Raw genomic sequence first — 15,380 nt, 5'->3', positions numbered from 1 at the left:
GAATCCTGTCGCAGTGTTTGAAATCATGTTGCTCCTCATAATTGTCCAAATCCCTTGAATTGTCCGAATCCCTTGAAACTGGAGCCAGCACAGAATATCTGCCCCCTGCTGGGCAGTGCCACTAAAGGTCCTGTGGTGGCCCTGGAGTCCGCTGTCACAGTGCACAAGGAACAGGGTGAGCTGGGGCCTGGGGGATTGGCGGGCTGGAGGGTCGGAGAGCTTTCTTCTCCACTTCGCTCTTCATCTCTCCTTGCAGGCTCATCTAATTTAGCCAACTTTCTCCTCATTATGAAAATAGAACAAACAGCCCCAGGAGGGTCCTGCACGCACTGTGTGATGAGAGCCAAGACAGTCATGTCTGGTGCTCGACCATCTCAAACATTCCTCAGCACTTTTGTGTTTATACTTCTGCATTATTCTCTTGGTGCGAATGTGATATAAAAGGACAGGCAAGATTAACATCATTTTCAGAGAAGAGCCTTAGCTCCCAGAGATGACAAATGCCACAGAGCTGGCGAGTCTCCATGTTGGACAATGTGGGTGGGTTTTTCTCTTCACTCTCTTGAATCAGCAGTCTCTCGTCTGGGTGTGATGAACTCACAGAGGTGCGGTAAACTACTCAGAAGTTGGCCTGAGGGAAGCTCTAAGGCAGGCCGTTCTGATGAGGGTCACCGGCTATATACGTGTGACAGATCATCACACCTCCCGGGAGCTGGTTCACAAGTGAGGCAGGCTCAGAGCTGCCGGGCTGGACGTGAAGAGCCTCTGGCTTTAAAATCATGCTTCCTCGTGGAGTGGCTACAGCTGATATCAATTCTCTCCCCTCCTCAAGCGATTCTGATTGCTGTAGTGGAGTGATTATACAAGTTTACTTATTGATTCTTTTTAAAAAAAAAAGGCTACTTTAGTCAAGAAATGGGTGTGCATTAATCTACAATTTAAATCAAATAAATAAAACTCACCGTATTAGTCAAGATTCTCCAGAGAAACAGAACCAACAGCATATGTACTGAGAGAGAGACTGATTTAATTTAAGGAATTGGCTTCATGCAATTGTGTGGACTGACAAATCTCAATTCCATAAAGCAAACAAACTCCAGAGGGAGTGATATCAAACTGTTGAGTCCAAAATCTATTGGCGAGGCCACCAGGTTGGAAACTAAAAGAGAAATAGATGGTGTATTTTCGAGGCAGAGTTTCTTTTTTACAGTGGCTTGGAGTTATGTACCCCAGAAAAACATGTTCATAATCCTAATTCATTCCTTTGGGTGTAAGAACCATTACTTCAGTTAAGGTGTGGTCCAGCTGCATCAGGATAGATCTTAATCCTATTACTGAAGCCCTTAGAGGGAGTCCACACAGAGAGAACGTATGGGAAGCAGCCAGAAGGTAGAAATCAACAAAGTGAGGAATAGAAGCCAGAAAACGTCACCGTGTGCATTTCCATGTGATCAAAAAGCCAATGACCAAGGATTGCTGGCAGCCAGCCCAAGAATGCCAGTCTCCTAGGAGAAGGCATCACCTTGGTGGTGGCTTGATTTGACATTTCTCCTAGCCTCAGAACCACTGAGCCAATGAATTTCCATTGTCTAAGCCAACCCATTGCATGATATTTGTTTTATCAGCTAGCAAACTAAAATAATCTGGAACCTTCCGTTCTTTGTTGTAAAGGCTTCCAGTTGATTGTATGAGGCCCCCTACATTATTGAGGGAAATATCCTTTAATTAAAGCCAAATTATTGTAGGTACTAATCCCTTCTACAAAATACCTCCATGGCAACATCTAGACCAGTGTTTGGCCAAACAACTGGACACCATGTATTAGCCAGGTTGACACATCAAATTAACCTTCACACCTACCTTAATAGAAGAAAAATGATAACCAGAAACAATAAGGGTCAAGATGTTGCTCCTATTATCTTCCCTTTAGCTCCCAGAGAGGCAGTGACCCACAGTGTCTTGGACCCAGGGGTTTCAAGTCAGGCTGCCTGAGTTAAATGTAAGACTCCACACCCTACTAGCCAAATGATCTTAAGCAGAATACTTCATTTCTCTGTTGCTTGAATCCCTCATCTATAAAATGAGGATCATAATTTTAGATTTTTGAGTTGATACATGTAAAAAGTTTGTAATAGTGCCAACGCAAAGCAAACCCACAGTATATGTCAGTTATTTGTATCTGTTTTTGCTACATCTGTATTGAAGGCAACTCAGTTCACTAAAAGCTTTGCTAGGGAGCATTGGAAATTTTTGTTTGAGGCTGTTTTTTTAAAACCTGCTCTGTAGTAAGACTGTAAGCCAGACTTAAGCAGGAATTGTGAAATTATCTACACTGTAATTGTCGATTTCCATGTTCTCCCACATGGTACCTAGAGAAAAAGGCAATAAAACTCCAATTGGATCATTGGTATCAGGAGATAACTTTTGCCTGAGACTAAGCCAAGTCTCATAACAACATTCAGATAACATAGAAATGCTACTTGATATTTAAGTAGCACCTTCCTTCCTGTGCTGATGTAGAGCACAGCCACTCTCCCTGGAGCCCACACTCTTGTCCTACCTCTCTGTCACCATGGGGTCACTATTCTGGTTACTTGACGGACTCATGCAGATGACTGGTTTCTTTGAACCAGTTGGAGAACAGACAAGCAAATTAATCTCACCTGGTCAGCCAGGACTTGAAAGAAATGTACTGGACTAATTAAGAGAGCAGTCCCATCCTAAAAATAAAATTTTAACTTTTAAATTATTGTGAAATTCACAACAGCATTAATGTGTTCTTCTGGCCTTTGCTATTTCCTCACATTTGACCATAAGTGATTAATGGCCTATCTACTAAGTTTATCTAGATTTTCTTGTAAGTAATTTACGTTAAAATACCATCATATTTAAGTTGATGGTTGTTTACAAATGAAAATTGAATAACTCAAGTTCAAATGACTTACTCACTTCTTCCCCTGGATAGTTTTTAAGTAGTTGCAAATTAATTCAGTCAATATGTTCCAGGAATATATAAGACAATTCCTGAGGAAACCTAAATAAGCATCAGATTAAAATGCACCCGTCCTAACTGATCATACACCATCTGATAAAGAAGAAATGAATTTATCAAAATGCCAAGTTTGAGCTTTGTAGAGGCCAAAGAAAATGTAAATCAAATATGATGCCTCTCTAGGCATATAACTAAATTGTAAATTCCACAAGTGGAGAAAAAGAAATACTAGAAATGTTATTCTATATATGCATTATATATATATTTGTGTGCATATTTTTCTTTATAAGAATGAAATATAGAGTATATATGTGTGCATATATATTTGAACAAATACCATTACCTTAAATAAATCCAGTTTATATATAGATAAATATGTAACTAGTATATAAACTTATTTATTCTACCCAAACCTTAAGGATGAGATCTGAAGAACTTTTGTGACCATCTACTCTGTGTTAGATCCCATGTGCTACACTTTTATTTCATACTACTCTTAATAATCTTGAAAAGTAAATATTATGCCCATTTTATAGTTGTGAAAAATGAGGATTCAGAGTTTAAATATGCCAGACATGGCACTGAGTAGTAACCGAGAGTGCTGAGGTTTAAATGTCCATCTGAAATCAGAATGCTTGAGTGCCTTTCAGTCCTGCGTCATAGCTGATAACTTCCATTAAGCCAGTCTTGCTGCATATATCTTTAAACTTGGAGAAAATGTTAGACAAAATAAATAAATAAAGGCACTGGAAAGTAACCCAAAGCCTTCTGGAGAAGGCCTACATTGGGTGATTTCTCCAATTTTTTTTATGACTTGTTGCCTGAGGGCAAGCCCAAGTCTGCCCCATTCAGGTCATCTAAAACTCTTATAGAATCCCACAATCTTACTGCCTCAGAGAACATCAGGGCAACCATAGCAGCTAAATAATGAGAAGGCACATTCCCAAGATAGAACTATGAGAGGCAGTGCACCAAATTCCATCTATACATTCTGCACAAATCCCTGACTCTTGGCTGAACCACACATGCCCAGAATAGACTCTCACGTGCACCCCAGCTAGGATTAAAAGCTCTAAGGAGATAGGTTAGCTGCTGCCTCCCACAGGGGAGACAGACTTTAAAGTTTCAGTTCAGCCACGTTCACTGCCTGATAAAAGAACAAAGTAAAACAAAACTCAGTACTCATCAGAGGCACATAACAGCATCCAAACTCCCTAAATTGTATAATTCACAATGTGCAGGATAGAATCCAAAATGACTCTGCACAGAATGTAACAAGAAAATGACTCATAATCAAGAAAAACCGTCAACAGGGACCAGCCCCAAGGTAAACCAGAAGTCGAAGTTATCAGATAAGGATTTTAAAGCAGCTCTTATGACTATGCTCAAGGGCATGAAAAAAATATGCTGGTGATAATGAAAAAGAGAATGGTACATTTTGGGCAGAGAAATAGAAACTGTAAACACGGAACTAAATTGAAATTTCACAAATGAGAACTACAATAACTGAAATAAAATAATTTATAGGATAGATTTAACAATAAATTGGAGATAACAGAAGAGTCTGTGAATGAGAAAAAACGATAAATAGAAATTTTACCAGTTTGAAGAACAGAAAGAAAAACAATTTTAAATAATGAGAAAAACCGCAAGGACCCTTGGGGAAATACCCAAAGTTATTGGAGTACTAGCAAAAGAGGAGAAGAAGGTCTCCACTCCTCTAAATAAGAAACCTGGCATATTTACCTTAAGGTTTCTGTTTAAGTATCTGGTTTAGGTGTACTTTTTTTTTTTTTAAAAAAAAAGCATGTATATATTTTGATTTGAAAAAATCTTTTTAAAAGCTTCTTAATCTGATCTATTTCAGCTCATAGTCTCCCTACAGCCAATGTAAAAGCCTCTCACTTGTATTTTAAGACTGATCAAAATCTGAATCTCATTCCAAGATAAATCTGCCCTTTCCCACTAAACCCACCTTCTCAAGGAGCACTGCAAGAGAACCACCACAGGGGGAGAGGGAAGTGGCGTTTCAGGTAAAGAAGCAGTGTGGCTTATGCGTGTGAATAACACAAGACAGGTCTTAGAGCTTGAGCATTTTCTGTCTCTTAAGGAGAAGGAGTTTGTAAAAAGGATTTTCTTTCAATCTGACCATTGTCCTTCACATATTATGTCTTGTATTTTAAATTTTTTTAATTGGAATTGAGAGCCTAAATTACATAGCTCATTTCTTTGCCTTAATATTTCTTCATTAGTAGTAAGTGTGTTTCCTTAACTATGTAGCTTATTACCATCCTCCCAGTGACCAGAGGGGAGTGTGAGGTTGCTGCAGTGGTGCTGGAAGGCTGCTTTCTTATAACTTTAATGAGTAAGTGAAGGGAAACTTATACAGTAATGCTTTGTTTCCTTTGACTTGCTATTTGGTCCCGTGGGGATATCAGCACTGATGAAATAATCTTCGTTGCTTCTTTCACCAGCCATGAAAAGCAAGCAAGGAAAAACATTCCCTATATGATTTCCTCTTAACAGTGACCCAGAGGGCAAAATAGATGCAATGAAATATCCAGAGATAAGTAACTAAAGACTCATTTTGCAGATGTGCATGTCACAAGGACCAGTTTGCTCTCCAATTAGGGCTGCCGGGAAAAAATATATATATAGTAAATTAGAATTTCAGATTCTTTTAAGAATATTTTTATTAGAAGTATGTCCCATGACCTTTTAGTGTATGTGTGCCCCATGACCAATTGTTTGAGTATGAGCAGGCCCCAGGCAATTATTTGGTATAAGTTTGTTCCATGCAATATTTGAGACATACTAAAAATATTATTTGTTGCTTATCTGAAATTCAAATTTAACTTGGCATCCTCTATTTTTATTTGCTATCCAATTCATTCATTCAAGCAACAGTTTCAAACAGTTTTCAAAGCAAACTGTACAATATTCAATTTATCGATATCAAATTTTAAAAGAGAAATGAATGAAGGTCTTTTTGTGCACATGAATTTTATTCTACTTTCTGAACATATGTTTTTTATTGCTTCCATTCTCCGATACATATGAAATCCAAGCTGATTTTTGTTTCAAATGTTAGAAATATAAACTAAGGAAAATTCAGTACACCTTTGTAAAAGGTATCCGTTGTTTCTGGCATATCGTGGGTATGCTTATAAAAAGGCCTTGAACTCTTTTGTGACTTAATGGCTCTAAGTTCCAATCACCAGGCCATCCTTTTGGTATTGATATCTTGAAAAGGCCAGGTTGGGCTCCTTGCCTCTGGCATGCATGCTGGGACTTAATTGTGCTCAGTCTTCCTTTATTGATTGACCACAAAGTACTGGTTCATCACAGAACCAAGACACATCGCATCTATCTATTATCTCTGAAGAGTATTCTGCCAACATTTGTGAGTAAGGGCTTCGAAACAAACAACCGAAGAGCTTCACAACAGATGTGTATCTTTACATTTACCTTCTCAGGACCACACTTCCCCAGAATACCGTTGCATACACTGAGAGTTCTTAAAACCTGTGTCATGTTGCGGGTGTTTGAGAAAATCATTGCATAGCTTTCAATTTTGTAGGCATTTTAACTAAAATGAATGGGAGTTTTGACTCTAGCTAATTAAATAATTAAGCAGGTGTAACAGGCTCAGAGCAGAAGTTGACACACAAGTATCCCATGCCTGTTAGCTGTCATTTCTCCGATGGCAACTCCCCCTCGTCCTGCTGCTGCTGCTTGTACTTCTCTGTTTGTTCCTGGGAAACATGTTCTGTCCATCAGTGTGCCCTGAACCTCAGGGAGCATTTGTCACGTGGATTCAGTTCCCCGGGCAGGAGCAGAGCCCGTTGCCCGGGTCCAGAGCAGGCCCCTGCCTCCGTGCCCATGCTCCAGCAGTAGTTAGCTCAGCTACTTTTGCCATCGTTAATTCACTTTTGAAAGGCAGGAAAGGTTTAGAAAAGGTTTAGCAAAAGTCTGAACTGTGCTTCCACTTTTCCAGCTGAACGGCTTTAATGGCGAACACAAATGCATTCGTAGAAGGGTGGTTAAACTCCGGCTTTATTTCGGAACGCATCGGTAGGTTGCAAGGTCCTTGCTTGTTTGTTGGAGAAATCCCAAGGGAAATTGAGAAGGTTGTATTTTCTTTGTAAAAGGTTTTTTCCTCAGGAAAAAAAAATACGTCACACTAGAAATATAAGACCTGTTACTTTGTATGGATTTTGTCACATTCACAAGTTGAGCTAGAGTTATAGGAGGTTAACACTCAGTTATTATGTGCTCTTTTGGGCTTCAGATGTGTTCAGCTGGATTTGAGCGTCTTATAGAAATGAGGCAGGCAGGTGAGCCAAAATGAGTGCTGGCATGGCCTGCATTACCCTGAGAGATCCTAACAGAATCACCTGTCCCCTGTTCCTCGACAGGCCTTTCTGGTGACTTCCTGCGCACTGGGAGGTACTCAGCCCACACCGTCAACGGGGCCTGGTCGGCCTGGACCTCCTGGTCACAGTGCAGCCGCGACTGCAGCAGGGGCATCCGCAACCGGAAGCGCGTTTGCAACAACCCCGAGCCCAGGTATGGCGGCATGCCTTGCCTGGGCCCGGCCCTGGAGTACCAGGAGTGCAACATACTGCCCTGTCCAGGTGAGTCAGGTTTCCAACATGGCCCTCCAAATATTAGGCACAAAATACCGAAAGGCACAGGAGCTTAGCATCTTTTCTAGTAGTATACACAACTTTCTGGTTTCCTTGCACAAGGAACTGTAGTAGACACTCATGAGCATTTTTGGATGGATGGATGGATGGATGGATGGATGGATGGATGGATGGATGGATGGATGGATGGAAAAAATATATAAGTACAGCTGAAAGTCTCCTTTCCCCAGCTTTGTAGCTGAGGCTTATATAATGTCCCTGCTCTCCTGCCCGAGCCAGGCCTCCCTAAGACATTTCTGTCTGATTTTCTCCAGCCTCAAGAGAATCCTCCCACTGATCATCCTTCCAGCTTTCTTGGCCAAGCTGCTGGGAAAGGTCGCAGAGTCCATTCTTTCCCACAGCCTCCAGCAGGGAGAGTGGAATTGTTCCTTCCCCAGGGGCTGGGCGTAAGTCAAGGGGAGGTGACATCATTAGATGAGGGTCCGTGCTATAAATAGGAGCAAGGCTGGGAGGCGTGGGAAGGTGCTGGTCCCTTCGTCCACCCTCGCCTCCTGAAACTCCAGTCTCAAATCCTCGGGAGGCGTGGAGGCTGCAGTGGGCGCCAAGTGCAGAGGGGGTACTGCCTATCTCGGAGACCCCCCCACTGCAAGGACTCACCTGTCAGGTGTCTTTGTTGTAGTTGGTTTGTTGGTCAAGCTGATACCTTTCTACATAACCTGGATATCTTGCAAAAGTTCTGTCCTCATTCCTTTAAAAAAGCTGAGATTCTCTCAACTGTTATAGAATTACTCAGAGTGGCCAGTGTCACGTTCCCCTAATGAATAAGTGAGTTCAGGGTGCTGAGAGATGCCAGGGTCAACCCTCTCTCCCACCTTCTAGAGCATTCCACAACATGTGATAAGATGGAACTCAGCAAGAAGGGTTTGGAGGCTCTCCAGGGCTGGAGTGCTGAGCTGTACCACCCATGAGGAGGTCCCACATTAGGGCAGTTTTTACCTCTTGGTAGGACCCTCTCCTTTCTGTCACTTCAAGGTCCCCAGCCTGTTGTGTCCACCTGCTGTGGTGTTTCTTTTTCACCTTCTGTGGTGTTACCTAGCTAGTATCTCCACCTGAATACTTTACCTCCTAGAGTAAGAAACAGCTTTGTCTTTCTTCTTCCTGGTTTCCCCTGATGCACCTCTGGTTCTGACGAAGGACTCCAGACCTCAGCCGGCCAAAGCAGAGACAAGGTGGCTTTTTGTTGCTAAGGAATCTTCGAATAAGATAAAAGTGGCATCACTCTTTTATTTGGTCCCCATAAAACTTAACGCAGTGAACTTGTTTGATCAGATTTAACTGAATGGTTCCCTTTTGTCTTTGTTATGAAAAAAATAAAATCTGGGGGAGAGGGAACACTGAGTGGGAACGAAATGGAAGGCCCAGCTCTTGAGAGTGGGCAAGTTGTATTCTCTGGGTAGCTTTCATGAGACACCTGCAGTGTGCTAGAAACACACTGCCTTTCTGCCCTGGACAGCCTTGGGTTCACAGCTGCTCTGCCAACTGCAAGTTCACAGTTGAGGCCCTGGTCCTGTCCTGGGGGTGCTGAGGCTGTGTGGGGAGCAGGAGCTTCACCTCAGGGGTGCCTGGGAGGAGTGAGACGCACAGCTGTCCCCCAGCTAGACCTGTGCCACCCAGGGGACACTCCACACGAGTCAATCCAAACATGCCCATGTCCGAGGAACACACAACAAGGACTTTAGATCTCTGCCCACACACAGGGTGCTTCGTGAAGCTCAAGGGTTAGTTACTTGTACTTAGTTTTTTGTTTTGTTTTGTTTTTAATTAATTAATTTTATTTCTGTCCCCTTCCCCCCTCTCCTCCAACCCCAGTTGTCTGTTCTCTGTGTCTATTTGCTGCGTGTTCTTCTTTGTCCACTTCTGTTGTTGTCAGCGGCACGGGAATCTTTGTTTCTTTTTGTTGCATCATCTTGCTATGTCAGCTCTCCATGTGTGAGGCGCCATTCTTGGGCAGGCTGAACTTTCTTTGACTCTGGACGGCTCTCCTTATGGGGCATACTCCTTATGCATGGGGCTCCCCTACATGAGGGACACCCCTTCATGGCAAGGCACCCCTTGCACGCATCAGTGATGCACGTGGGCCAGCTCCACACGGGTCAAGGAGGCCCGGGGTTTGAACCACGGACCTCCCATGTGGTAGACGGACGCCCTAACCACTGGGCCAAGTCCGCTTCCCTGTACCTGGTTTTAATGTCCTCTTTAGGTTGCTAGTAATTGTACCTTTTGTGGCTGTCATTGTTCTTATTTTACTCTAGTGGGCAGAGCATTCAGCTCGACTTTTCTAGAATGGCATTTGTTATCCTGTTCTGTTGAGTTATTTCATCTGTTGCTTTCATTTGATGAAAGTAATCCCCTAGAATGAATTGTTTTGGTTCCTTGAAGGAAGCATGCCTCTGCGGTCGGGGGACATTTATTTGTCTAATAATTGTACGAGCCAGACTTGGTGTAAATCAGAGCGTGAGCCACGTGGCTGTTGACAGCATGAGAAGAGGTGGGAAACACGCTGGCACCATGTTTCTGGGCCTGGTTCTGTCTTCAGGCCACCAGTGGCACAGGTGACAGCTCTGCTCACTGGATCCTAAGACACCCCAGGGCACTCGTGAGGACCTGGAGGGAGGCTGGGGCAAGTGCTGAGCCCGTGCCTGCCCTTTGCAGGTGCTTGAGCATTTAGAGCAAAGACTGTGGTCGTCCCTGCTGTGGCCAGGAACGTGGTTATTTTCTTTCTCTGGCAGAGTTTACAGAGTGAAAAAAAGATTTTAGGTGACTGGCTTCTCTGGGCCCTTCCTGGATTATGTCTTGCTTGGTGGCTTCCATTTGTTCTGTCCCCTTGACTCCAAAACCCCTGCTCCCCTACTGTGTTCAGCTTGTCCCCAGGCCCTTATTTCCTGAAGCTTTGTATTTGATAATTTCTGTTGCAAAATAGACGTTTTAACCTTCTCAGTATGAGATGTTATGACAGTGTTGAGTAACCTTTCCTTTCCATTACATACCATCATCGCCCTCACCTCCGGAAGTAGAATGAACCCTGTAAAGGAATGAGAGAGTGAAGAGGACAGGAAGTGAAGCCAGACTATAATCAGCCTGGAGTATGGGACATTTTACAGCCTAAGGCAACTGTGTGATGAAGTGAAGCGTTTTTGGCCCTCTCCTTCCATTTCCTTTTGCACTGGAAATGCAAAGATTGTCCCCCGGTTCTTGGAATACATCCCTGAGTACAATGACGATGAAAGTGAAAAGGGAAGAGGCGCAGGGTGGGAACGCTTTAGCCACTTACTTCTATTACGGGTGCTCCCTCACACTGTGCATTTCACACAGCAGCTCTGTTCTCCCTTGATTAGATTTGATTCTGTGCCGGGGGAAATTGATGACGACGCCAGAAGGACCATTGTGGGTAGGGGAGGTCTTTGTAGACTAGACCAGATCCGAATTGGCGTTGTGTGTTAGCTGAATACAGGGCACGGTAAATGCTGCTTGAAATGTCACACGGGAGAGTCGGGCACCAGCGCCCGGTGTGACTGTTTTAGATCTCGCATGATTCGAGCTTGAGTGTGAGTGTGCACACGTAGTCTTTGACCTGCAGGGATGTCATGCAACACAGAAACCCACCAAGGGTCCTCAGGTCTCCAGGCGAGTTCTCAGTCGAGCTCCGTCACCCTCTGGATACCCCCCTAAACTCACCAGTGCCAGGACCCCTCGGGTACCTCCGGGCAGCCGAGCTCTAGACCACCTGCAGTTCAAAAGCAGGGCAGCCCGTCCGTGCCTTGGTGTGAGGAGTGGGCAAGTGTGAGGTAATGTTACGGAGAAGAACTGTCAGGAAGAGTCAGCCAAGTGAGAATAGATATGGGACAGGGTTTTTGAAACTTACCAAGCTCTAGGCAAAAAACATGCCTTCCTATTGCCGGTCTTGCAAGGAATGTCAGCTGTTAGGCTGCTTCCTCCTCACTTTCTTATATACCTTATTGACAATTAGGAAGGAAAAATGTTCAGTTTTGTGAGTTTGCCTAAACACTGGATCAAAAATTCCTTGTTAGATCACAAACTCACATTTAAATTGAGTTGAAGTGCTCTCTGTTCATTTTATTTTTTCCAAATTAAAATGCTGTCATAAAGATGATGTTTCCAGTCATATTATCTCAAAAATGCTCTTTCTACTGATGCTAAACAGATAAAAGAAAAATCACACCATGCCCTAAAGATGTATTAAATCATGGTGTCCGTATTAAAATACACAGTAGGTCATTCTAGCCCATCCTGAATAATTTTGGCATTCCCTCTTAAACTTACTTCTTTTTATGTAGGATACAAAAACTAAAATATGACACTGCCTGCATACAGTAGCTAGTCATAGCAGGTGCCCCATCAGCTTCTTAATTTAGTTAGCCATGGCTGTGTTGGCTCTTTGCTACCCAAGTAAAGTCAAATGCCTTCTTGGCTAAAATTCCTTGCACTTTGTTCTAGGACAGGACAGGGTCTACTAGCAGGAGGGGAGGGTCTGTCGAGAGTTAGCCAACAGCAAAACAAATCTGACAGCATCCCAAACCCAGGCTCAGCCTTAGCAATGTCAGCTAACACAGGAGGCTCTGGAGACCAGTTCCCAGGTATCTGGGGCCCAGCCTAGAAGAGGCCGGAGGAGTGACGAGAGGGGTCAGAGAAACGCTCTGGCTTGTGACAGCCAAGGAAACGGTGAGCCGGGGCACCAGCTCTGCTTAGCATTCTCCATGAAGCCTCACTGCCAGCGCTCCCCACTGGGGTGTGGACAAAACGCACGGCTGACTGCTGGTTTGTGTTCGTTTGGTTGGTTGTTGCCTGAATTTCCCGCGCATCTAGCGCAGATCCCTTCCTCATCAGACCCGCCAGCTTTTTCTTTTGTCCCAATAACCCAATTCGTAAGGGAGGCTGCAACTTGAACTGCTCCTTGCCGGCCCCACGGGAGGGATGCTCGCAGGGGGCAGAGCTGTCCTCCCGTGGGACCGGCTGTCCTCATGCCCCGGATGCCCCCTTGCCAAGTGCCCAGCTCTCTGCAGCTGCGTGGAATGGTCGGGTATGGATACCAGACCCCGTGTGCCTCTGTGTCCCACAGTGGATGGGCTGTGGTCTTGCTGGTCACCCTGGTCCAAGTGCTCGGCGACCTGCGGTGGCGGACACTACACGAGGACCCGGTCCTGCTCGAATCCGGCTCCGGCCTACGGAGGGGACATCTGCCTGGGGCTGCACACGGAGGAGGCCCTGTGCAGCACGCAGCCCTGCCCCGGTAAGCGCCCCTTGCCCCCCACCCCCAGGGCACATGTGCCTAGCCTCTTCGGGACGACCCCACCATGGAGTCAGTGGCAGAGATGGCGATGCCATGGGACGGTAGGTGCCAAACGGAGAGCACGTGTCCCCCCCGCACTGCTCCCTTCTGATTTAGTGTCCCAGGGCTGCTGCGACCCAGTGCCCTGCACCCCGTGGCAGCAGAAATTCACTGTCCCTCTGTCCTGGAGCCTGAAGCCACAGCATCCACAGGGCCAGCCTTCCTCCAAAGCCTGCAGGGGACGGTCCTTCCCAGCCCCTCCCAGCTTCTGGACTCTGCCGGCCATCGGTGGCATCCCCTGGCTTGCAGTTGCAGCACCGCGGCTGCCGCGTCCTCTCGTGGCCTCCCCTGGGGTGCCCGCTGCCTGCCCACACTGCCCTCTGCTCTTAAGGACGCCCATCTTACTGGGTCAGGCCCAACCGATCCCACTCCAAGGACCAAAAAGAGTCGCATTCACGGGACTGCGTGTCAGGATGCGTCCGTGCCTTTCAGGTCACACGGTTGACCCGTAACTCCCCTGAAGTCACTTCCCACCAGCTGTTCTACAATGAAATTGTTCTGACCATGCCACATGTTCAGAACAAGCGTTCAAAGCCTTGGTCCCATCAGCAGGAGAGGGGATAGCTCATTTTATTATGTAAAACCCCAACTTGCTTCTTTAGGAACATTCCCAGGTGGGCCTGATCTGGAGGACACTGATGGCGCGGCGTCAGCTGGGACAAGGGAGAAAGAATGGCTGGGGAAGGACAGAGCATGTGCACAGGCCCCCACCCCCACCTGAGTCTAGCTGTCTGGTGGGCGAATGCTCTGCAGACTCTCCAGGGCTCAGCACAGGTGCCCTGCCCCAGCCCTGCTGACCTGCTCCTCTCAGCTTCCCAGGGATGGATGGAGCAGGTTTCCTGATGGGTGGCAGCCACCGTCCGTCCCCTTCATCGCATTGGTTTCTTCTCCCCCAAGCTGTCAAGAGAAAGGCTAGTGCCAGCATCGCCCCTGCTTTCCTGCCAACAAGGACATTTAACACGCAGGCCCTTTTCTTGGAAAGCTTTTCCCTCCAAGAGGAGAAGTCCAGGCTGTAACTGAGCCCCAAGGTGTCGTTAGAGCCCCACGGGAGCCGCCTTCTCAAACCCCAGGGGATCCCGACTGGCCTTTCGGGAATGGCTTGTAAAATGCCACAGGGGAACCCCGGGTATTTCCTCTGAACTTGCTTCCTCCAAGATCAACAGATTAGAATCCAAAGGTAGTGCAATGAGAGGGAAAAACCCATCAAGTCACTGGATGAGCTTAGGAGCCAAGCAAGGAACACAATCTGGTTAGAACAAAACTTTCTTAAAATCCGTAAAGTAGAGAGCTGAGATTTTGTTGAAAATCAGGGTGGAAGGCGGAGAGAGCCCTGGTGATGTGAGGCTTCGCCGGAATCGGCCCAGGACCGCGGATGTGTGCGTGGCCAGCTGCAGGCGGCGGCTCCAGAGCACAGAGGCCGCCCACTGCTGCCCTCTGGACCCAAGGGCTTGCTCAGGTCACTGAGATGTGGGGGCCCCTGCAAGGAGGCAAGACCCTTTTCTGGATCAAACTCTGATATTGGAGCTTTTTTTTGCTTGTTCCTGCTGATGTTTATAAGAGATTGCCTTCATATTATAAAAAGAGCCTTGAAAGCTATTCACAGTCATTCAGGAAACTGGCACTTTACACATTTCTAGGGGAAATTGCAACTTTTCACATCCTTTAAGACCAAGGCCTAAGTTTGATCTCTAAGTTATCCCTGAACTATAAAGACGAATGCCGATTTTTTTTTAAAGTCTGAAAAAGCAAACTGCAGAGAAAAGAACCATATTGATGAAAACATTTCATGAAAAATGTGGAAAGGCCATTTTTTAATGTCCAAACTTAAATAGGAGTGTTTTTCTTCTCTTTACACACATCTGTAGGCTGGGATGAATTTACCAAGTCTTAGCACATCTGACCCTTCAGGGTGAGATGACCTGGCATTGCTTGTCCTGTGACCTTGACCTGGGAAACCCATGCCTGCATTGATCTTCAATCTCCAGGGACAGTGAACATGGGAAAATTGAATTCTGTCTCCAGTGAGCCTGAGTCTGGTGTATGGCCCGGGCAGAATTATTTTCCTAACAGCAGGGAAAATACGTGAAGTAACTTGAAACTCCCTCTCAGCGACCCAGGCCTTCCCTGTCACACGTAGCCGTTTCTCCTGCCTGGGCGCGGAGGAGGCCACGGGGTGGTCAGGCAAGCGTTGAGGGCTGCTCGGTCTTCACCTGGTGGTTATCTGGGGGGAAAGGTGACAACGATGATCACTTCTGCCCCTACTGGTGGCCTCTGCACTGCAGGGTCATGGAATGGGCCCCTGTGTCTACATGCCATCACGTCATAGCACAAA

The 15,380-nt window shown here is 45.7% G+C and overlaps 1 protein-coding gene across 2 annotated transcripts in view; it reads left to right on the top strand.

The window, feature by feature from the left end:
* SEMA5A (semaphorin 5A) overlaps nt 1-15,380 on the top strand; it is a 539,903-nt gene that overhangs the window by 505,693 nt on the left and 18,830 nt on the right. For both annotated transcript variants that reach the window (XM_058306809.2, XM_058306819.1), the window contains 2 exons: nt 7,411-7,629; nt 12,779-12,949. In XM_058306809.2, coding sequence (XP_058162792.1) covers nt 7,411-7,629; nt 12,779-12,949 — 390 coding nt within the window. The remainder of the gene's footprint in view (nt 1-7,410; nt 7,630-12,778; nt 12,950-15,380) is intronic.

This window comes from Dasypus novemcinctus, chromosome 2 (genome assembly GCF_030445035.2).
Source record: "Dasypus novemcinctus isolate mDasNov1 chromosome 2, mDasNov1.1.hap2, whole genome shotgun sequence".
Classification (NCBI taxonomy): domain Eukaryota; kingdom Metazoa; phylum Chordata; class Mammalia; order Cingulata; family Dasypodidae; genus Dasypus; species Dasypus novemcinctus.
The sequence above is the reverse complement of the archived record's forward strand: the minus strand, read 5'-3'. Positions and strand labels throughout refer to the sequence as shown.